This window comes from Chelonia mydas, chromosome 3 (assembly GCF_015237465.2).
Source record: "Chelonia mydas isolate rCheMyd1 chromosome 3, rCheMyd1.pri.v2, whole genome shotgun sequence".
Lineage (NCBI taxonomy): Eukaryota > Metazoa > Chordata > Testudines > Cheloniidae > Chelonia > Chelonia mydas.
In genome coordinates this window covers 53,567,507-53,591,784 of record NC_057851.1, presented here as the reverse complement: position 1 = coordinate 53,591,784, position 24,278 = coordinate 53,567,507, and the positions used below count along the sequence as shown (strand labels likewise).

The 24,278-nt window shown below is 44.5% G+C and overlaps 1 protein-coding gene across 1 annotated transcript in view; it reads left to right on the top strand.

The window, feature by feature from the left end:
• Positions 1-24,278, top strand: part of COL9A1 (collagen type IX alpha 1 chain) — a 104,748-nt gene that overhangs the window by 67,897 nt on the left and 12,573 nt on the right. The window contains exons 29-35 of the mRNA XM_007070552.4: positions 5,194-5,247; positions 6,044-6,115; positions 8,719-8,754; positions 8,859-8,903; positions 11,656-11,688; positions 22,542-22,688; positions 23,851-23,905. Coding sequence (XP_007070614.2) covers positions 5,194-5,247; positions 6,044-6,115; positions 8,719-8,754; positions 8,859-8,903; positions 11,656-11,688; positions 22,542-22,688; positions 23,851-23,905 — 442 coding nt within the window. The remainder of the gene's footprint in view (positions 1-5,193; positions 5,248-6,043; positions 6,116-8,718; positions 8,755-8,858; positions 8,904-11,655; positions 11,689-22,541; positions 22,689-23,850; positions 23,906-24,278) is intronic.

The window sequence follows — 24,278 nt, the reverse complement described above, 5'->3', positions numbered from 1 at the left end:
TCTTTAAAAATTTAGCCCAGGTACCTTTAAATAATGCTGGATGGTTAATGGAATGTCATCTGCATTCTTGACTCCATACGTTCCATGAATAATTGTTAGTGTAGCACTGGCAGAGAATGTGACGTACTGGGGTGTGACATCCTGTCTGACAGCATAAAACAGCTATTAAGCCATTTGAAAAAGTTAGCGTTTTTTAAAAAGATTTTTAATTTTTTAATTTTTTGCTGGCAGTCTCAGTTAACGCACGCTAGAGTGGCATGTAGGCTGGAGGGGTGGTGGAGGAGCCATGCTACAGACAATGTCCCCAGGAAGAATCCTGTCTGGCTCATGGCAAAACTGCATGCACTGCCACTCAAATTTACCCCAGAATGTGTTTATTCTGTGCTGAAATAGTAACTCTAACAGGGCTTGATCTTTGCCTAGCCTACCAGCTGTTTTGCATTACTGGGACAGACAACTTGTCCCCTTGCATAGCCACCAATGCCTTTCTCTGCTCAGGTGCACCTGAGGATCCAGCCCACAGTGGATGGTGTCTTTTATCTGAGGATCTGAAAGGACACTGGGGCTAGATTGTGGCCAGCCCTTTTAAACACCAGCATGGCAGCTGCATCACCCTTGGAGAGTGTACCCCTCCTCAGCCCTTTCCAGGCAGCTGTCACCACAGTGGTGCTCGGAAACAGCATGGACTGTGCTCCCCAGCCACACTGTGGCTGTGCCCAAAGCAGGGCACAGGTGAGGGGGAAGCACCTTGCATAATCCATTCCCCCTCCCTGGCTTTTGGGCACCCAAGATGGGCAACCACAATTTGGCCATTAATGCGTGGAAGTTCCTCTTAGAACGTCAGCGAAAAGGCACTAAGTACTGTAAGTGCTTATTCCAGCAAGCAATAGCACATGTTTTTGCGTACATTTTTAGTGCAGTGCTTAAAGATTGGGCAGGAGTCATAGCTAAATCCCTGATCCCACATGAAAATTTACCCCTCTGAGATGCAGGATGGAAAAAAAAAGAGATATATAATAAATTAAGGGTACTTCTACGCTTGGAGCCAAGGGTCTAATTCCCAGATCACCTAGAAATACCTGCACTAGCTCTCATTGAGCTAGCACACTAAAAATAGAAGTGTAGCTGCAGTAGCATGGGGAGAGGTGGCACGGGCTTGTTGCCCCAAGTACAAACCCACCTAATCCCCGTGGGTCCGTACGCTGGGCAGCTAGCCTGTGCTGTGCTCACCACTGCCCATGTTGCCATGGCTACACTGCTATTTTTAGTGCACTACCATGAGAGCAATTGTGAGTATGTCTATATGAGATAGGCATTACACCCCCAGCTCCAGGTATAGACGTAGCCATAATGAATGCTACTTTGCAGTGACAGTAAGCCATTGCAAATCGTAGTGATGACTGGTTGCAAATGACTGAATCATGTGAAATAATGAGTAAAATCAAAAGCAAAGATGATGCATCACAAAATATACATTGTTCACTTATTTTTTCAATGGTAGTTTTCATTATTTCTTACATTGCTGCCTAGTATACTACAAACTGCAGCATAATTAATGTTGTAAAGAAACAAATACTTAGCAATGTGAGATTTCATTAAGCTTTGGATATAAAATCTTTGCTGAAAGATGGTGAGCAGGGGCTGCCAGGTTTTGTGTAGATTAGCAGTGCAATTTCGTGAAGTGCAGTTTAGCAAAGTACCTACTGTAGTTTTCACAATTTTTCACTAACAAGAGCATCACTGTAAAACCTATAGAAGCCCAGTAAACCACTGAAACAGAAGAATTAGCCTGAGAATAAGTTCTGTACTGCATTACAGGTGACTTGAAATTTAAAAAAAACTCCAGCACAGTGGGCTGGTTGAAGTTTCTCCATGCAGCATAATTCCTGCAGTGCCCCTCTACCAGATGTGTAGGCTGATATGGTGGGCAAAGTGGGAGAAAGGCCACATGAGTACAGTGGTCCAAAAATCCTGCATAGGGCACAAAGGGGCAGTAGCTTCTGTTTCATTACATAGGCTGGAATAGCAGCTATGGAGGGGCTGCACTTCATCATTATAATTAATTAGTATTATTATGGTGCTGGGTGGATGGCCTGCCTGGGAGTTTTTATTCTCATAATCTGTGTCAGAAACACATTCTGCATATGAAGGTCACAATCCTGCTTCCAGTGAAGCCAATATTAAAACTCCCACTAATTTCAGACAGGGTGGGAGTGATCCCTCCACAGCTGCAAGAGGTGTAATATAAAATCTATCTGTCTTATATAAGAGATAAGATAAAACTAATGTGTATAAGTATGAGATGTTCTTTCTTGATGATCAGAACTGGTCATGAAGTCTTTGGCCCACACCCTCGGCCTGCCATCCAGCTGCTTTGCACTGGAGGAGCCAGGATGTTCTTGTAACAGACTATGACATCAGGCCTATGACATCAGGCCACCCCCAAGTAGCAAAATACCATCTACTTCTGGCCTTTCCACCCCTGACATGAGTGATGTGCTGGGGACATGACCAGAGCTTTTTGTGCTCTGGTGATTCCTGGCCAACAAAATAGATCTAGGGGATCGTTCCTGTCAGGTGTAATATAGAACAGGTCTTGGGCTGCTTTAAATTATGCCTGGGGCTAATGTAGATCCTGGCTGGCCCTAGGACTGGGGGTTGGTGGTGATGGAAAAATGGCTTTGAGTCACTGTCTTCCTGTCTGTCCACTCAGGTCAGTGTAAAGCACAGCTCATCTGGACCCAAAGATGTGACATTAGTATGAAATAATCTATCCAATAACAGTATCTGTGGTAGCAGGAGATGATATCTTCAATGTATTTTTTCAACCATACCTGGGAAACACTGAAAAATACTGGCATTTGGGGAAAAGTTGCAAATTTAGTATCACATGACCAGAACCTGCATGATTCAAGTCCCAAGTAGTTATTCTGTGTCAATGTAATTGTTTTTGAAAGGACTTTTTTTACTTGTATGTCATTTAGAAATGGTCCTTATGGGGTATCCAGATATAAATGGTTCTAAAACTGATCTTAGTTAAAATTAAATCTTCTTTCTTGAACCTGAAATCTAGAACAATATGTGACAATCCTGGGTAGAAGTGTAATACAGAATCAGTGTGGTTAAATGTAGGATTTACATAAGATTACTGAGTTTTCTGGGTCATAGGGTGAGGGTCAGACTGTTACTATGAATAATGCTTTCAAAAACCATGCAGCAATACTTAAAAAAAATTAATGGCTTTAACAGCATAGGAACTTTGTTGAGGAAATGACTGGGAAAAAAATCTTTCTAAATTCTCTGATCTCTCCAGGATACCTCATTATTTTGTGAAAATTTGAGAGTTCAGTCTTTTTAACCTTGTCTGAGAAGCCAATCCATGCATTTATGACATATAGTGTAAAATGCATTTTTCATGTCTCCTTTTATCCACTCATGTCACAATTTCCTTTTCATTCTGAAACAGTAAATTATCTACTGTATGCCACATTGGAGTAATTAGATCCACTCTCAGCCAGATCTTTTAGAGCCACACACACCAGATTAAAATAACCGGTCTTTATAACTGATAACTTTCACTGCTAAATAAAGAACATTATAGTCTTGTTACATGCTGCATCATGATTTTATAGCAAGTATTTGGTACAAATTTCAAAAGTCCCCAAAGATCAGATTTTTAAAGGTTTTTAGGTGTTGTGGCACTCAGCTAACTGATTTAGGAGCAAAAAGAACGAGGAGTACTTGCGGCACCTTAGAGACTAACAAGGTGTCACAAATACTCCTTGTTCTTTTTGCTGATACAGATTAACACGGCTACCACTCTGAAACCTGATTTAGGAGCCTAAGTCTCATCTTCTAACGGGAGTTAGGCACTTAGGACAATCACTGGGATTTAGGCTCCCAAGGGTCTAAATGCCTCTAGAAAGTGAGATTTAGGTTCCGAAATCAGTTGAGCATTGCAGCACTGAGCACTGCAATGCCTGAATACCTTTAAAAATCTCAGCCTAATTGATTTAGGTGCCTAAGTCCTATTGACTTTCAATGAGACAGACTCCTAAGGGCCAGATTTTTAAAGGTATTTAGGTACCTAAAGATGAAGCTAGGCACTTAGTGGGATTTTCAAAAACAACTAGGTGTCTAATTCCCATTGAATATCTTTAAAAATGTGTCCCTAAGTTTCTTTTGAAAATGGGATTTTAGGCGTTTTTGAAAATTTCTTCAAATTTTGAAATTCACCAGTAACATATATTTTAAAGAGATAGTGCTCGTATTAATGTATGGGTATGATGTCTAAAATATATACATAATTTAAATTTTAATATGTACACATGTCCTAAAGTAAAGATGCAAGGTTAAAGCATACTTAAAGATGTATGCTTGTCCTGATTTCCATGACAAAACCCATGGTTGACAAAAATCATAGGGTTGACAAAACCCATGGTTGACAAAAACCGTAGGGATGTTTTTCCATAAAATTCATAGTCTTTTTTACCTCATTGAGTCTGCTGACCAGGACACTCCCATGAAATTTTCACATTTGGCTCTGGATGTGTCCACTGTAAGGGAATATAAGACTTTAGGCTAATAGTTAAAAGCCAGATTATGATATGCAAACTCACACTGGGCCTCATGACCACACTTATGCATACATGTAAGTCCCATTGATGAGACTTAAAAACACATGCCTAAAGTTAAGCATGTGCTTAAGTGCTGTCTTGGATAGGGATAGACTTAATGAAGTGATCAAGTACTTTTCTGAAGTTGGGCTAGTGATGAGTGGCTACACTCTGGAGTAGTCCCAGGGAGAGGATCACTTCTGTGGGTAATGGCTGACTGGTGTGAGTTAGGGGTTGACAGACTGTCCCTAAATATTATTAAATATTTGTAAAAATTGTAATTGTAAAATAAAGTTTATTTGTCTGTATTGGGAAATTATGAGCAAAGTCCAGGAATGTAATGTTAATTAACATAGCGTATGCCATGACAGATGTTTAGTGATTTTTAAACTACTTTTAAGAACTTTTTAGTTTTATGACTCTTGCATTTGTTTGCATTAATATACATGAACGTTAAATTAGAGCTCATGATAAACAGTAATTGAATCAAGATTGAGGGGGGAAATGGTCATTTATTTACAGTTAATTAGAAAATAAATATTCAAGGTTGTAACAATGCCCTTCTGTTTCTTAAAAGGGTAGCAGAGGTGAGCCAGGTCCTGCTGGGCCTCCAGGTCCACCAGGGAAACTGGTAAGCAGCATATTTCAATTCCCATCAGCTTATATTTATTTTCCAGGAATGTATGGCATCAGAAGGAATCCTCACTCACCTATTCATTTACACAGGGAGTCAAAAGAGTATGATGAAAAGGATGACTGATAAGCTTTTCAGTACTTTATGTCTGTAGTAAAATCACAATGTTCACATTTTAAAGCATATGAAAATGTGCTGAGAGTGTATTGTGGTTGTAAGAGATGGCAAGATAGAAAAAGCGTAAAGATTTTTTGTTTCGTGTGAAAACCAAAGCGGTAAGACTGTGTGCGCACTATGCATTTTCAAGAAGCAGGAGCAGTGAAAGACCAGCTTTCTGCTAGCAGCTACCTAGAACTAATGAATGGGACAGATCATGAATACCCTCTTTTACTGCCGCTCAAACAATATTTACACAGTACTAGTTAGAAGCACAGTTGGAGAGGTCTGAGCTGAAAGAGCCTGCTGTTAAGGAGGAATGTACAAGCCATGGGGGATAAATCAAAGAAATTTTTTGTTAAGAACTAAACTATTTAGCACTAGGGCTGGAGGGGAAAGTCCAATAAATGTTGCTATTTGTGTTCATCAATAATAAGATCCTCAAAAGTACTGTTTAGATGGGCAAGATTCTACCATCTCCACTCACACCCCTACTGTATGAGCTGGGACTACTCTAGGAATAAAATCCTACTCAATGTGTATGAGGGGCCCAGAATCTGGCCCTTGGTTATAATTATCCATTGGTTCTCTCCAGAAACAATACTGGGAAGTTTCCATACTTGGTTTGTTTTCACAGGGTCCTGATGGGGACCTAGGACTACCGGGACTGCCAGGTCCTTCGGGCCTGCCTGGCACCAAAGGTGACAGGGTAAGAAATGCGCTCGAATGCACCGTCAAGAATGGCAGCATAATAGCAGGAAGGAATACAATGATTTTAACATCACTCATTCATTCTTATGATTATTCATTTCTCAGAGTTTCTTGTTTCACACCAAGATCCATTAAAGCTGCTTAGAAGTTGGGGAGTGCTCTAAGTGTCCGATGGCTAATTAAGGCTCCTAAGAATCTACCAAAAAAACCCCCACCCTATAAATAAATAAGGTTACAGATAAAATTTTCAAAAGTGTCTATGTCTCTTTTAAAATCACTGATTTAGGCACTCTTGAAAATGGGAAGTCACTGAAAATGTTACCCTACTTCAGTATCTGCAATGTTTCTATGTACTCTGTATATACTATAGAAATATAGTGACTGCTGCAACTCTGAGGCTATCTATGCACATTCACAAGATACAAGTATCTCAAACAGTATTTTGCAGGGAAAAATTGGGCCCCTGAGAAGCCTCGGAATTCCTACTCGATGGAGATTTCCTACCTTGCAGGATGAATGTCACTGAATAACAATGGATTCTTATACAAAAGATACGCTTTTCCTCCAGTTGCTCGGGGAAGGATATGGAGAGCCCAGATTGGTGATGTAGAGAGGCTAGGCAGAGGTTGTGGTTATAGTTTATGCACCCTTACTCCTGTGCTTACACAGAAGGCTTAGTGACATTTTTTTAAATTACTTATCTAGGTAAATTGGCAAATTTTTAAGGGCCACCTTGAACATTTGTCTTCTTTGTATTGCTATCAAGTTAGTATATTTCTGTGTGGTTTTTCAGAATGTTGACTTCAGGTACACACACTCCTAGCCAGCTGTCAAAGTTGCCAGACAGGAATCTGCAAATTCCTCTTTTTAGCAGATCAAACTGTCTCTCATAGTTTCTGAGAGTACATCCAGGTGAGTTCTATTTATGTAAGTGATTTCTGAGAATATTTCTAGATTTGCTTTTTTTTTAAGCATAGGGCCAAATTCATTCCCAGTGTAACTCCCTTAAAATAAATAGAGATATGCTAGAAATTAATTCAGCTCATTGTTTCTTTTGACTTTTCCTATTTTGAGAGAGAGCCCTATACATAAAACCATATTTTTAAGTTTATTTCCTTTTTCATCCCATAGAGGCCCTGCCTTCCACTGAGCCTTCCTACCCTGCTGGTCCAGAAGATTTGGAAATGGCTACCTCTGGAGCTAGTCTCAGTCTTAGACAATGGGGTCACTCCAGATTGATGCAAAGTTATCAGTGTCCCCCTCCTCCCTTCCTGATTTCCTAGGGACTGGATGTGCTTTGCATGCAATGTATCCAGCCTTACTTGAATCAAAAACCCAATGGTGCATTAAGAGCTGATGTACACAGCAACCAGAAGAAGCCATTTGCAATGCATGACAATTCATTTTAACAGTCCTTCCAAACCCAGTAATTATGCCAAATATTCTTCGTCACCATCCACTCAGACCTGTTCTATTTACATGTATACAAATATAGAGCACTCCTGTAACTGCGTGGTAGCACTTTGGTGGATCTTTCATATTTATATGGGGAAGTGGAGGGAAAAGCAATGCCAGCTCTCATGTCACACTATTTCTGATTCACCATCTTTTGGTCTGGTTACCTATGGCTTTTCTGTGGCCTGTCTTTGTGTGGCAATTAAAGTCCTTTGTGATGATGGGACTGGTCTTATGAATACCTTTCCACTGTGAATTGGACAGAGATAATCAATATAGGGCCCGATCCATTGAAACTCATAGGAGTATTTCCAATGATTTTATAGAGACCTTAATGAACAGCCATTACATCACAGTCACTTTTGGTCACTACCCTCCTGCTTTGAATCTGAATTGGAATGAAATGCTTGGTTTGGCTACTAGCCAAGACGGATAGGAATGGTGTCCCTAGCCTCTGTTTGCCAGAAGCTGGGAATGAGCGACAGGGGATGGATCACTTGATGATTACCTGTTCTGTTCATTCCCTCTGGGGCACTTGGCACTGGCCACTGTTGGAAGACAGGATACTGGGCTAGATGGATCTTTGATCTGACCCAATAGGGCCATTCTTATGTTCTTATGTTCCTATGGCCAAATGCTTGAACTTTCTATTCCCCAGGTATAAACATTCCGAACAAGTGTGTCTAGAGATGGACAAAGGAGTTTGGAAAATTTCAGAATAAGCCCTACATGACATTTGATCTAATTGGATACAAAGATTTACTAGTGCCTTCCCACCTCTCTCTGTCCTTATCACTATCCTTCCTTGTAGGAAAAAACAGAAGAACGGAGGACTCAGATCTGATCTTTGCCTCTTAGTGAATCTGATTGATAAGTACACCAAAAAAGCTCCTGAACTGGTTGTTCTACAGTGTTGTTGCAATAATACAACAGGAATTGAGAACCAAATATCTCTAGGAATACTTTTCATAAAATAAATTTTAAAATGGAGGAAGGAAGAAAAAGCTGCTTTCAGATCCAAATATTCCAGAAATGCTGGTTCAAGATAACAGCTTCTTAGTTCTGACCAGAGTGAAATATAAAATCCCTCTTTACATTCAGTGATTTCTAGGTTCTAAAATAGTTTGTTTTTTATTTTACACTTAGGGATTGGTTGGTGAGCCAGGGCCTAAAGGTGAACAAGTAAGTCTTCTAATACTAATCATGATAGCAATCACTGTACTCTAGAATCATCTAAATTTTAAGGAGTGTAAGACTCTGACAGTATGTGTCTTGTTTTGATACAGGGTCCTGCTGGAGGAGAAGGAGAACCAGGAGAAAGGGGTGACCTGGTAAGACATTATTTTCACTTAATCTGTTTTAAGGTGTTCTTTATGTGAATGATATTAACTTTTTTGTTTTATCTGTTGAAGAAAATTTTCCAACATGATTTTTTTCCCATTGGAAACCAAATCTCAGTGTTATCATATAATTTTATCACTGCAAAAAGTAGAATGGATGAGGGGAGGGGAACAACGTGTCTCTGTGCACTGCCTACGCCTGCAAGCCCTGACCCCGTAGTTCCCATTGGCCGGGAACTGGCCAATGGGAGGTGTGGGGATGGTGCTGGGGGTAGGGGTAGTGCACGGAGCTGCCTGTGCCCCCGCCACTAGGGGCCGCAGAAACGTGCCAGCAGCCAGACGCTTCCTGGAGTGGTGTGGGGCCACAGCATGCCTGAGCCCTGCTGTGTTGAGGCCCCCTTTAGCCTGCGGCCCTGGGGTGCAGCCACTAAAGCTCCTGCGTTAATCCAGCCCTGCTTCAGGGAAATATCTCCATTGGTATAGCAATAAAATGCATCTATACATCATTATGATAGTAATTTGAGCTCGGTGTAGGACAGTAATTTTGTTTCACAGAGGATTTTGAGATTTCAAAATATGGTTCTGTTATGATTTGGAACAGAAACCATACATTTCAAAATTCCTCATGAAATGAAATTACCTTTCTCTGCCCAGCATTACTGAGAGCCCTGGTTATGGGACATTCCTCCTGGCAGGCTGCTGGGGATGCTGGAAGGCCTGGAAGCTCTGACTCTTAGGATATATTTACTCTGGAGCTGGAGGTGTAATTTCCAGCTTGGGTAGACATACCTATGCTAGTTTTGATGAAGTTAGAGCACTAAAAATAGCAATATAGCCACAGCTCCACATGTGGCAGAATGGACTCATCGTCCCTATCTGAAATCCTAGGTCAGTGGTGGGCAACCTCCAGCCTGCGGGCTGCACGCAGTGTGTCAGGGTAATCCACTGGCAGGCCACGAGACAGTGTTTACACTGATCTCCGCAGCTCCCAGTGGCTGCAGTTCACCGTTCCTGGCCAATGGGAGCTGTGGGAAGCAATGCAGGCCACAGGGACACGCTGGTTGCCACTTCCCGCAGCTCCCATTGGCTGGGAACGGCGAACTGCAGCCACTGGGAGCTGCGGGCAGCCTTGTCTGTGGACAGTCAATGTAAACCACATCTCGTGGCCCGCCAGCGGATTACCCTGACAGGCCGCAGGTTGCCCACCGCTGCTCACTACTCAGGGCGGCTAGCTTATCTCCCTGCCTGTTCAGCCGCAGTCACAGTGCGATTTTTAGCGTGCTAGCTCAATCCAAGCTAGCACAGATATGTGTACCCAACCTGGAAATCATACCTCCAGGGCCAGTGTAGACATACAGGCAGCCCACAGGCAACCCGCCCAAGAGCTGGGGAGCCTGGGCTGCTGAGGCTGGGAGCTTGGTGACCCGGGTCCCCCCAGGGCTTCCTGGCTTTTGGCTCCCCATCAGCTAGTCAGGCTGCCACAAGCAAGCTGAGCAGGCAAGATGGCAAGAAAACAGGCAGGGTTTGAAACCTGCCTGACTTCGGGGGAAATTTGGTTGAAACTGATGTGGTCCTGCAGAACATTCTGATTTCAGCATATCAGCAAATTCTGATTAAAAAAAAGTTTCAGCGGGTTTTCTGCCCAACTCTAATAATTATAGACCAGGGGTGGACAAACTCTTTTAATCTGGCCCTTGAGCTCCCGCTTGGGAGCGGGGTCTGGTGCTTGCCCTGCTCTGGTGCTCCAGCTGGGGAGCAGGGTCAGGGGCCGTGCCACGTGGCTCCTGGAAGCAGTGGCATGGCCCCCCTCCAGCTCCTACACGTAGGGGCAGCCAGGGTCCTCCGCTTTGCACGCTGCCCCTGCCCCAACCGCCACCCCTGCAGCTCCCATTGGCCGGAAACTACAGCCAATGGGAGCTGCAGGAGCAGTGCCTGCGGATGGGGCAGTGTGCAGAACCACCTGGCCGCACCTCCGCATAGGAGCTGGAGAGGTGATGTGCCGCTACTTTTGGGAGCCACTTGGGGTAAACGCTGCCTGGAGCTGGCACCCCATAGCCTCTCCCTGTGCCCCAACCCCCTGCCCCAGCCCTGATCCCCCTCCCACCCTCCAAACCCCTCAATCCCAGCCCAGAGCACCCTCCTTCACTCCAAATCCCTCATCCCCAGCCCCATCCCAGAGCCCGCACCCCCAGGCGGAGCCCTCACCCCCCACACTTCCCCCACTCCCCCGTCCCAGGCTGGAGCCCCTCCTGCACCCTGAACTCCTCATTTCTGGCCCCACCCTAGAGCCTGCATTCCCAACCAGAGCCCTCACCCAAACCCCAATTTTGTGAGCATTCATGGCCTGCCATACAATTTCTATTCCCAGATGTGGCCCTCAGGCCAAAAAGTTTGCTCACTCGTTACAGACCATTACTCAGCATTGGGAGCTTTCCCTGTTCATTCTGAAATATATTTTATAAATAAACAAACATATTTGATAATATGGTACAAAAATGTCTTTTTGAAATTGCAATACTAATGGAAAAACTGAAATCTGATTTTTTCACAAATATATTAAAACAAATTACTTCCAATTCTTTTGATTGATTTATAGGTGCCATTTTGTGTACTTCAACAAATTCTTTAGCTCTTAATGGAACAATCATTTTTAAAATATTGAGTAAAACATATCAAATACATTGCATTTGTAATTGAATATGAATATCCTGTTATGACATAATTTGTCTTATTTTTTGTTTAGGGTGATATGGGATTGCTGGGCCCAAAGGGATCAGTAAGTATGATGAACTACACTGTTATAGAAATTAAAGGTATAATAAATTGCGTGGATCGTTTTCTGGTTTAAGAAATAGAGTACAAATATTTAGCTCTTCAAGAACTGCCGTGTAAGCAAATGAGATCCCACACTCATTTTTTGTTTTTAAAATTCTGGATGACTCTAATATACAAACTAACTTTGAACAGGAATTCTCATCTTGCAAATTAAAGCCCGTAAAAGAACATGGTAGTTTTATTTGCAATTAGGATACAACTTGTGGCTGTATCAGTTTGGAGAGTGAATTGCCTTTTCCTGCTAAAGTTGGATATAAGAGGGGTGCATATAGTGTAGTGATATTGTATAAAAGGATTGGCAACGTAGTGTCCTGCAGACAGTATATAGCCTTTTATGACTGTCATAAATATGGAGGGAAGGGTAACCACCTTTCTGTATACAGTCCTATAAAATCTCTCCTGACCAGAGATGAAGTTTGTGCCTTGGGAAAGTTTTTAACCTACGCTGGTAAAAATAAGCTTAGGGGGTCTTTCATGCGGGTCCCCACATTTGTACCCTAGAGTTCAGAGTGGGGAAGGAACCCTGACATGGTGGCAGAGCGGTGGGATCATTTTTTAACAAAAGGATTTTTCTGTAGACTGAGAACAGCTATCAGAGGCAAAGGTATCAGGTTACAGCACAGCGAACTGGGAATTCACAAGCACGTTTTTTTTTTCTTTCTAACTCTCAGGTATAGCTAGGTTAAATACAGAGAGGCTAGGATGACAGAAAGCAATGTCCAACAGAAACTGGAATTAGCCAGATTAGAAGCTGAGGAAAGACAGAAGGAACATGAAAGATGGGTAGAACTCAGACAGATGGAGATTGATGCCCAAGAGGCTGCCCACAAGAAAGCTGTGGAGGCAAAAGAAAAATGAAGGAGAGGGAAAAAGAGAGGAAGCATGCACTGGAGAAAGAGAAGGCAAGGGCTCAGCAGAATATACCGAATAACCCTAACAATCCTTCCCCAATAATCCACAAATGGGAGCGACTATGTCCACAGTATGATGAATCCAGTGATATTGCTGAATATCTTCTCACCTTTGAGAGACTGTGCACACTCCATAAAATTCCTGACACTCACAAGATGACCACATTGGTCGCAAAATTCACTGGAAGAACTCTGGACATATTCAACAAGATGCCTATTGATGAGACTTCTGACTATGATAAATTCAAGGATTTGGTTTTAAAACAATTTCAAGTTACACCTGAAACTTACAGAGTAAAATTTTGAACCCTTAAGAAAGGGCCTGGACTAAGTAATGTGGATTATGTAAACCAGATGAAGGATCTGTTTGATAAATGGCTGAAAGGATGGGATGTAACAAGCTTTGGAGGAATGCGGGATTTGATGATACAGGAGCAATTCCTGAATATGTCCAAGGATGATATAAAACAGGTGTTTATGGGATAAGAAAATGGACTCAGCAGAAAATCTTGCTTCTTATGCTGATCAATACGAGCTGTCCCATACCGCCAGAGAGGAGGGCCAAACTGGAACAAAACGGGTGGAGGGAGGAGAGAGGAACAACCCTGGTTGCAGTTTGAGCAGATACCAGAAGGGACACCCTCAGACCACACCTACTACTGGGGGCAGCCCAAGTCCCCAATTACAGCCCAAGGAACACTCCAGACACCTTATCATTGCACCACACCATTCTCCAGCAACCCACCTTGCCCCAGTGACCCGTCAGCTGGGTGATGTTTTAAATGTAAGAAGCCGGGACATGTAAAGGCCAGCTGCCCCAAAACCCCAACAGATTACAGTTCATTGCACCGGAATCACACCAGAGGTCCTCAGGCCCAGATGCCTCCCAGATACCCTCAGAGCAGAGGGAAACTGTGAGTGTGGGCGGGAAGAAGGTTACAGCGTGGAGGGATACCGGAGCACAAGTGTCGGCTATCCACCAATCCTTGGTGGACCCCAAATTCATCGACCCAGAGGTCCAAGTGACGATTCAACCCTTCAAGTCAAACTCCTTTGACTTACCTACAGCCAAGTTGCCTGTCCAGTACAAGGACTGGTCAGGAACGTGGACTTTTGCAGTCTATGTTGATTATCCCATACCCATGCTGCTGGGGGAAGACTTGGCCAGTCATGTGAAGCTAGCCAAGAGGGTGGGAATGCAAGGCTAAGCAAGCTGTCACACCTAGCTCTGTTCCGGAGACTTCTACCAGGGCCCAGTCAGAGGTGATGGAACCAGACCCCATGCCAACGTCTGCAACAGCAGTAGTGGATCCAGTCCCAGAGATCCAGACAGAGCCAGTCCCAGAAGTGGAACTGGCAGAACAACCAGCACCAGAACCATTGCCAGCACTGAATCCAGTGCTTGCAACCCCATCACCAGAGGGCCCCACCGGACCCGCACTGGCAGCAGCAGATAACCCTACCCAAGAGACTCAGCTGGAGCCTGAACCCCAACATAGTGCAGCAGCGGAGAGCGGTTTACATCAATGGAAACAGCCCCATCACCTACATCGCTTCAAGAGGGACTAAGCCCAGGTCCAGAATCCAATGAGGAACTGATGTCTCAAGCATCAAGGGAACAGTTCCAGACTGAACAGGAAGCAAATGAAAGCCTCCAGAGAGCTTGGATGGTGGCATGGAGCAACCCACCGCCTCTCAGCTCTTTTAATCGATCCAGGTTTGTTGTAGAAAGAGGACTTTTATACAAGGAAACTCTTTCTGATGGACACCAGGAAGACTGGCATCCTCAGAGACAGTTGGTAGTTCCAACTAAGTACCGGGTAAAGCTCTTAAGCTTAGCCCACGATCATCCTAGTGGCCATGCTGGGGTGAACAGAACCAAAGACCATTTGGGAAAGTTGTTCCACTGGGAGGGAACGGGCAAGGATGTTTCTAGCTATGTCTGGTCTTGTGAGGTGTGCCAAAGAGTGGGAAAACCCCAAGACCAGGTCAAAGCCCCTCTCCAGCCACTCCCCATCATTGAGGTTCCATTTCAGTGAGTAGTTGTGGATATTCTGGGTCCTTTTCCGAAAAAGACCCCCAGAGGAAAGCAGTACATACTGACTTTCATGGATTTTGCCACCCGATGGCTGGAAGCAGTAGCTCTGAGCAACACCAGGGCTAAAAGTGTGTGCCAGGCAGTAACAGACATTTTTGCCAGGGTAGGTTGGCCCTCCGACATCCTTACAGATGCAGGAACTAATTTCCTGGCAGGAACTATGGAAAGCCTTTGGGAAGCTCATGGGGTAAATCACTTGGTTGCCACCCCTTACCATCATCAAACAAATGGCCTGGTGGAGAAGTTTAATGGAACTTTGTGGGCCATGATACGTAAATTCGTAAATGAGCACTCCAATGATTGGGACCTAGTGTTGCAGCAGTTGTGCTTTGCCTACAGAGCTGAACCCCATCCCAGTTTAGGGATTTCACCATTTGAACTTGTATATGGCCGTGTGGTTAAGGGGCCATTACAGTTGGTGAAGCAGCAATGGGATGGGTTTACACCTTCTTCAGGAACTAACCTTCTGGACTTTGTAACCAACCTACAAAACACCCTCCGAACCTCTTTCGCCCTTGCTAGAGAAAACCTAAAAGAGGCTCAGGAAGAGCAAAAAGCCTGGTACGATAAACATGCCAGAGAGCGTTCCTTCAAAGTAGGGGACCAGGTCATGGTCTTAAAGGCGCTCTAGACCCATAAAATAGAAGCGCTGTGGGAAGGGCCATTCACGGTCCAGGAGCGCCTGGGAGCTGTTAATTATTTCATAGCATTCCCCACCTCCAACCGAAAGCCTAAGGTGTACCATATTAATTCTCTAAAGCCCTTTTATTCCAGAGAATTAAAGGTTTGTCAGTTTACAGCCCATGGAGGAGATGATGCTGAGTGGCCTGAAGGTGTCTACTACAAAGGGAAAAGTGCTGGTGGCTTGGAAGAGGTGAACCTCTCCATGACCCTTGGGCGTATGCAGCGACAGCAGATCAAGGAGCTGTGCACTAGCTGCGCGCCAACATTCTCAGCCACCCCAGGACTGACTGAACGGGCATACCACTCCATTGACACAGGTAATGCTCACCCAATTAGAGCCCAACCTTATCGGGTGTCTCCTCAAGCTAAAACTGCTATAGAACGGGAGGTCCAGGATATGTTACAGATGGGTGTAATCTGCCCCTCTGGCAGTGCATGGGCATCTCCAGTGGTTCTAGTTCCCAAACCAGATGGGGAGATACGTTTTTGCGTGGACTATCGTAAGCTAAATGCTGTAACTCACCCAGACAACTATCCAATGCCACGCACAGATGAACTATTGGAGAAACTGGGACAGACCCAGTTCATCTCTACCTTGGACTTCACCAAGGGGTACTGGCAGGTACCGCTAGATGACTCCGCCAAGGAAAGGTCAGCCTTCATCACACGTGTTGGGCTGTATGAATTTAATGTGCTCCCTTTCAGGCTGCGGAATGCACTCGCCACCTTCCAAAAACTTGTAGATAGTCTCCTAGAAGGATTGGGAGAATATGCAGTCACCTACCTTGACGATGTGGCCATATTTTTGGATTTTTGGGCAGAACACTTGGAACATCTACAAAAAGTCTTCGAGCGCATAAAAGAGGCAAGACTAACTGTTAAGGCTAAGAAGTGTCAAATAGACCTAAACAGAGTGACTTACTTTGGACACCAGGTGGATCAAGGAACTATCAATCCCGTACAGGCCAAAGTGGCTGCTATCCAAAAGTGGCCTGTCCCAAAGTCAAAGAAACAGGTCCAATCCTTCTTAGGCTTGGCTGGATATTACAGGTGATTTGTACCGCAATACAGCTAAATCGCCACCCCACTGACAGACCTAACCAAAAAGAAACAGCCAAATGCAGTGCACTGGACTGAAGAGTGTCAGAAGGCCTGTAAGCAGCTTCAAGTGACACTCATGTCTGACCCTGTGCTCAGGACCCCAGACTTTGACAAACCGTTCCTAGTAACCACAGATGCGTCCGAGCGTGGTGTGGGAGCAGTTTTAATGCTGGAAGGACCAGATCAAGAATTCCATCCTGTTGTGTTTCTCAGCAAAAAACTGTCTGAGAGGGAAAGCCACTGGTCAATCAGCAAAAAGGAATGCTACGCCATTGTGTACGCGCTGGAAAAGCTACGCCCATAGTTTGGGGATGGCGTTTCCAACTACAAACTGACCATGCTGCGCTGAAGTGGCTTCACACCGTCAAGGACAATAACAAAAAACTTCTTCAATGGAGTTTAGCTCTCCAAGATTTTGATTTTGAAATATAACACATCTCAGGAGCTTCTAACAAAGTGGCTGATGCACTCTCCCGTGAAAGTTTCCCAGAATCAACAGGTTAAAATCGTCCTTGAAATGTGGGAAATATTGTTAGTTTTTATATAGTCAGTAGTATATCTAAAGGTGTATATGTCTTATTAACTCTGTTTTCTCCTAGAGCTCCAGGAAGAAATCACAGCCAGTGTGGAACCGGCTGTCCGACACTATCTGTGATTTGGGGGGCATGTCATAAATATAAAGGGAAGGGTAACCACCTTTCTGTATACAGTGCTATAAAATCCCTCCTGACCAGAGCCGAAGTTTGTGCCTTGGGAAAGTTTTTAACCTAAGCTGGTAAAAATAAGCTTAGGGGGGGTCTTTCATGTGGGTCCCCACATCTGTACCCTAGAGTTCAGAGTGAGAAGGAAGCTTGACAATGACAGTTCTGGCTAAAGGGTTATAATGTCTTTGAAAACAAAATTATTTCTGGTACCAATCCCATGTACTACCTTATCCTGAAACTAAAGATAGTGGGCTGATGGGGAAGCCTAGGAAAAGCACCTTATGTACCATAGAGGAAAAAGAATAGGAAATTTCATCTTGATCCTTTATTTTTGGATCATCCAAGGTTGGAAGTATTATTCTAGCTGCGGGATTGGTCTGTGACAATAACTGTTTTTACCTTGAGAAACTGAGGACGATGCTGTAAAGAAAAACTCTGCCAGCATCCTCAATGGAAGGTGGAATGATGGGTCTGAAAAAGCCTTCTAGCAAGCACTAGAATTTGTGCACTACTAATCAGGAGCTTTAGTGGAATAAATGAAACATGGGGTCGTCTAAGGACTGCTGCCTAAAATCACACTCTGTTCCCTTACTGTGGCCCTAGACCAGGGTGGACAAACTTTTTAGCCCAAGGGCCACATCTGAGTATGGAAATTATATGGCGGGCCATGAATGTTCACAAAATTGGGGGTTTGGCGTGGGAGGGGGGGGAAGGGCTCTGGCTGGGGGTGTGGGCTCTGGGATTGGGCCAGAAGTGAGGTGTTCAGGGTGCAGGAGGGGGCTCTGGGCTGGGACAGGGGGTTGAGGTGGGGGGGTGAGGTCTCCAAGGAGGCTGGGGATGAGGAGTTGCGGGGTGCAGGAGGGTTCTCCGGGCTGGGACCAAGGGGTTTGGAGGGTGGGAGAGTGCTCAAGACTGGGGCAGGGGGTTGGGGTCTGGGAGGGAGGAAGGGGTGCAGGCTCTGGGCAGCACTTACCTCAAGCAGCACCTGGAAGCAGCAGCATGTCTTCCTCTGGCTCCTACGCGGAGGTGTGGCCAGGCTGCTCTGCACATTGCCCCGTCCGCAGGCGCTGCCCTTGCAGTTCCCAGTGGCCATGGTTCCTGGCCAACGGGAGCTGCAGGGGCCGCACTTGAGCCATAGGCAGCATGTGTAACCCCCTGGCTGCCCCTATGCGTAGGAGTGGGAGTGGAGACATGCCGCTGCTTCTGGGAGTTGGGAGGAGCCATGGCATGCGTGGAGCAGGGGACAACTCCCGACCCCGACCCTGCTCCCCGGCTGGTGCGCCGGAGCAGGGCAAGCCCCGGCCAGACCCTGCTCCCTGGCAGGAGCTTGAGGAATGGATTAAAACATCTAAAGGGCCAGATGCGGCCCCCGAGCTATTGTTTGCCAACCCCTGCCCTAGACTGATCATCTCTGTGAGTGGTACCCCAATGGAGACATAAACTTGGCAATTGGTCACATATGGGGCAATGCAGAGCTTTCAGGATGGAGAGAAGGTTGGTCGGTCTGCTCTTTTTGTAATAAACACGTTAAAGCCTACTTGCTGGATTTCCTTTGTGCAAGTCCAGAAGCCTTTAAGATAGCTCCACCTTGTGGGTTTAACAGAGATCACATATGGGTAATTTACCACCTTTGTGGGCATCCCCTTGAGTTGGGAAGTGCTTTGTTTTTGATAGATTTGTGGATGCCTAAAGTGCTTGGGTATTTATTTTTATTGTAGTAGCACCCAGAAGCCCCAGACAGGTCAGGTTCCCATTGTGCTGAGTGCTGCACAAACACGAGTGAGAGACAGTCCCTGACCTGAAGAGTGTATAGCCTAAGGCCTGCATTCCACTAGAAAGTGTTTGCCCATATTCCATACAGCAATATAGATATAATGGCAACCCTCCCTCCTCCCCACACGCTGGGGGAGACACAGCTTATATTGGCAAATGAGTGCTTTTGCTGGCATAGCTTATTCCAGTTCCCCAGACTAAAGACTTTTTTTGCTGGTGCGTCTACACTAAGCCCTGCTATGTCGGGTAGGGGGTGTGATTTTTTTCATACTCCACACCAACATAGCTATGTCGGTAAAACTTTAAAGTGTAGACCAGGCCTAAGGCCCCTGCAACGTGTGTGCAAGGCAGAGCTCTGTGCCCAGGCTGAACCCAAATGAGGTAAACAAACAAACAAAAAACCCTGATCTCAAACTCCTCTGCCTTATCTCCTTGGCCCTCCATGTAGGCTCAAGGGGCTGACTGTGTACAGCAAATTTTAGAATCAGGGTCTGAGGCCCTGATCCTGCAAACATTTACACACATGCTTAACTCTGAGCATAGGAGCAGTCCCATTGATTCATGTGCATTCAGTTTAGCAAACGTGTAAGACAGGAGCCTGCATAGTCATATTTACTTCACTACAAAAAAATCCATCAAAACTTTTCCCCAGTTCCATACTGTCATAGAATATCACATTTATGCAGAATTTAATATTAATTAATAGCACATACTTATGCTGTTGCAGTTGCCAGGCGATGGGTCTGTAGGGATTGGCAGCTGGAAGGCAGTCAGGACTTTTGTCATTAGAGGAGTATTAGGCATTTGGAAAAGAGTGGGAGGTCAGACAGGGTGGGGAAGTCAGTGGTCTTGTTACTAGGGGTAGCTTCTGGGGCCCCTCTTCCAGTGGGATTGTGCATGGTATGAAGTAGGACAGAACTTGGCCTGAAATTTGAATATGAATATACTTTTAAAAGTTGTGTGTCAAAAAAATGTCTTATATGCATACCTAAAATGGATGCTGATTAATCTGTGTCAGGGGAATGGTTTATTATTCACTACTAAATTCAGGAATACAGAACTCTTCACGTAAGGCTATATGTCCCATGATGGTTATGTCACCGCTGACCTATTTAAAAAGACATAAGGCAACTCTTCTGGTCCCATCCCTGCCACTCTGCAAACATCGATTGATCTAGGCTCATATATGGTTCTCTGAGACACAGAAGGTAAATCTACACTGCAGGAAACAATGCATGGCATGACTGCGGCTGGCCTAGGTCAGCTGACCTGGGCTCATGAGGCTCTGGCCTCAGGAATAAAAATGGCAGTTTAAATCTTTGGGCTTGGGCTGGAGGCCAGGCTGAGACCCCATACATGGAAAGGTTGTGTTGGGTAGCTGAATAAGTGGCTGCTGGGGCAGCTAGAGTTAGGTAGCTGCTGGTGGGTGCTTAGAAGTAGTTAGCTGGGGCAATGTGATGGGGGAGGCTGTTGTAGCTGCAGGAGGATGCAGGAGCCAGTGTTGGGTCTTTCACCTTGTCCTTGTGCTGCCACTACCTCCTCTTCTCACTGCTCCTTTCTGGTTGTGCTCAGCAGAGGGAGCAACAAGCCAGGAAGCACTTGGCTCCTGACCAGCAGACACCACAGCAGCTCCATGTGATCAGAAGACAAAATTTCAGGCAAATGCCTACTGCCTTCCTGCAGCTCAGGTAGCTGAGATGGAAGAATGCAAGAATGCAAGACCCTTGACAGACTTGCAAACCAGACTTTGTTATTAAACATATGCAGTTTTTACTTTGGCTGCAAAGATCGGGGTTGCAAGATCCTTGCACCTTTTCGTTCAGTGCGTACAAAGAGCTCTAGCCATTAACAGCGATGGCTTAATTTCGCAAAAAGAAAAGGAGGACTTGTGGCACTTTAGAGACTAACCAATTTATCTGAACATAAGCTTTTGTGAGCTACAGCTCACTTCATCAGATGAAGTGAGTTGTAGCTCACGAAAGCTTATGCTCAAATACATGAAGTGAGCTGTAGCTCACGAAAGCTTATGCTCAAATAAATTGGTTAGTCTCTAAGGTGCCACAAGTACTCCTTTTCTTTTTGCGAATACAGACTAACATGGCTGCTACTCTCAATCCTGCTTAATTTCTGTTTCTTTGAAAAGCTAAATGATTGCAGAAAAGCTTCTTCCTTATGGTCATGAGGCTGCAGCTTAAACTTACTTTGATTACCTTTCTTCAGCGTATCTAATATTTATATTTATATCATACAAAATGGGATGCTTCCATCTTCCTTAGTTTATGGCCTTTTTGGTTCTTAGGCTACTTTTAAGTGTTTAATATTATAGGATTTGTGCAATTAATAAAAAATTAGTTCTGCTTCAGGGACTCTGATAGTTAAAGTAATATAGCATTGTGGAGGTGACTACCTGGGCCTGTCAAGTGGCAGTAAAGGGCTTGTTTTACAAGCATCTCTTCCCAATCAGTTTGTGGGCTGCATTGTCAGCGGAAATAATTGCTCCCCCAGATGAAGATGCTGAGGTCCTCAGAACACCGTGTGTGCTTGCTTCAGTGGGTCTGCTCTGGCACAAAGAGAATAAATTCTTGGATGACTGAACTCTCCCCTCCTAAAAAGCACATTACTGGTCTTTCTGTGCAGTGTGACTAGTCTGGGGACCTTTTATCCTTACATGTGCGTTTCACAGGACCCTACTACAGTAGCCTGTACTCACCGAGCTGAGCTTGGCTACCACAGAAAGGGCAATGCCAGCACAATGGTACTTTCCCCTTCCTTTCTTGACACGGCAGCGGCTCCTCCTTGGGAGTCCATGGGGTAAGAAGGGATGAGAGCTCTCTGCGGGATTTTCCTTCCTATGGAGGAATGTGGTGTGAGTTACTGCAGAGAAAGTCTGCAATAAGTTACAATGCTTACCTCCTTTCTGCTGTTCTAAGGACAGATGCAGGTGAAGGGATCCTATTGGAGGAAGACATTGGGGGAAACAAGTGATAATGTGGAGGCCTAATGTCTCCATGCACAAGCCCCTTGGCTCTAAAGATCCACCCCTGATCTATGAAGGAAGAATTATGTAAGAGTTTAAACACAAGAGGTAAAATTCTAATCCTGTTGGGGTCAAAAGGAGTTTTGCCATTGACTTCAATCGGGCCAGGATTTCACCCACAGAGTTTTAACTTCCCTATGCAGGTTCACCCTGCACAGAGGAGCATCAAGATCTTAAAATAATGTGGGCTGATATGTGTAATAGAAAGTTTGATAATCCACTAGCCAACCCTTCATTTTATTCTGGATTTTAGTGCATCCCTTCCCTCGTGCTGTTCCCTTTGTAACAGAAAGGATATTTTTCTTTAACAAAAGCAAAGAGTCAAACAATATCCAATGGAATTTGACAGAGGTGGTCATCATCTTTCATCATCATCAATGTGAAAGCGTAGGCACTGCACATGGCGTATCTGTTACTACAGAAACATAGTGTATGGCTTGTATTGCAAAAATGAGATCATACAAAGTCACTGTCTCTCATTTGTAGGTTGGTAACCCTGGGGAGCCTGGCCTTCGTGGACCTGAAGGAAGTCGTGGACTGCCTGGCATAGAAGGGCTACGAGGCTCACCTGGACCTCGCGGTTTGCAAGGTGAACAAGGTGCTCCAGGTCTGCCTGGCAGCCAGGGTCCAGCAGTAAGTGCTATTTTTATGTTACACAAATTTTTCTGTCTCTCAAACACCACATACAACAAGGTATGTAGTTATAACAGAGATGTGTTTGCTGCTGGTGGGTTGGAGACCTGCGCTTGAAGTCCAGGTGACTTCAAACACCCCACACAATCTGAAATACATTTTTCCTTTGTAGGTGGTAGTGCTACTGAAAAGAATCTGGGGGCGATAATGGATCACAAATTGAATATGAGTCAACAGTGTGATGCAGTTATGAGAAAGGCTAATATCATTCTGGGGTGTATTAGCAGGAGGGCCATATGTAAGACACGGGAGGTAATTGTCCCAATGTGCTTGGTACTGCTGAAGCATCAGGTGGAGTACTATGTCCAATGCTGGGTATCACATTTAAGACAGATGTGGACAAACTGAAGAGAATCCAAAAGACAACAACAAAAACTATAAGATTTAGAAAACCTGGCCTGTGAAGAAAGGTTAAAACAAACTGGGCATGTTTAGTTTTGAGAAAAGACGACGGGGGGAGGGGTAATCTGATAAGTCTTCAATTATGTTAAAGGCTGTAATAAAGAGGACTGTGATCAATTGTTCTCCATGTCCATTGAAGGTAGGACAAGAAGTAATGGGCTTAATCTGAAGCTAGGGAGATTTAGGTTAGATATTAGGAAAACTTTCTAACTCTAAGGAAGTTAATTTCTGGAACAGGCTTCGAAGGGAGATAGTGGAATTCCCATCATTGGAGGTTTTAGAATTGGACAGACACTTGTCAGGGATGGTCTAGGTTTATCTGATCCTGCCCCAGTGCAGGGGATGGACTTGTCTTCTCAAGGTCCCTTCCAGCCCCATATTACTATGATTCATGTGACACTTGGCTACAGTGTAGTAATCTCACATATCTGAATAGCTGGAACCTATGTACTCAGTCTGCTGCCTGACTTTTCCTATTCATGTTCTCACGCTGCATGCCTTCCTGTGGTATGTGTGTGTATCAAGATCACAAAAGTGGTTCATACACTGATACTCCCATTGACTTCAGTGGGACTAGTCACAGGTGTAAGGTTGAAGGACTGGAACTTCTGTCATTAGCCAGCCAGAGTCTTAATTGCATCATTCTCATTTTATAAATAACTATTGTATATTAACTGCTATTAAATATTTTTTATCCTAGGGTAGAGAGCCAACAGATCAGCACATTAAACAGGTCTGCATGAGAGTCATGCAAGGTAAATAATTGCAATGTTTAATCTTTCTTATGCATTTAAAGCAGGGGTGTCAAACACCAGTCTGCTGGTTGGATACAGCCTCCTTGATGTATTAGTATGATCCATTTGACATATTCAGATTCTGCAGAATCTAAGCTTTGATTTTTTTTTTTTTAACCTCCTGGTTGCAAAGATAATCTTCCAGTGTGAAGCAAGTTTAACCCAGAGTCCACAGAAAACCTGGAACAATCACTCCTGTTTCATTTATTTTAAGGGGGTATTCCATAAAAAGCCTGATGATGGCATTTTAAATGTGACCATTAACTATTTGATTGCCGATCATTTTAGCAGAAAGAATAAGGGAGGAGTGGGAGTAAAGCACATAGAAAGGCAG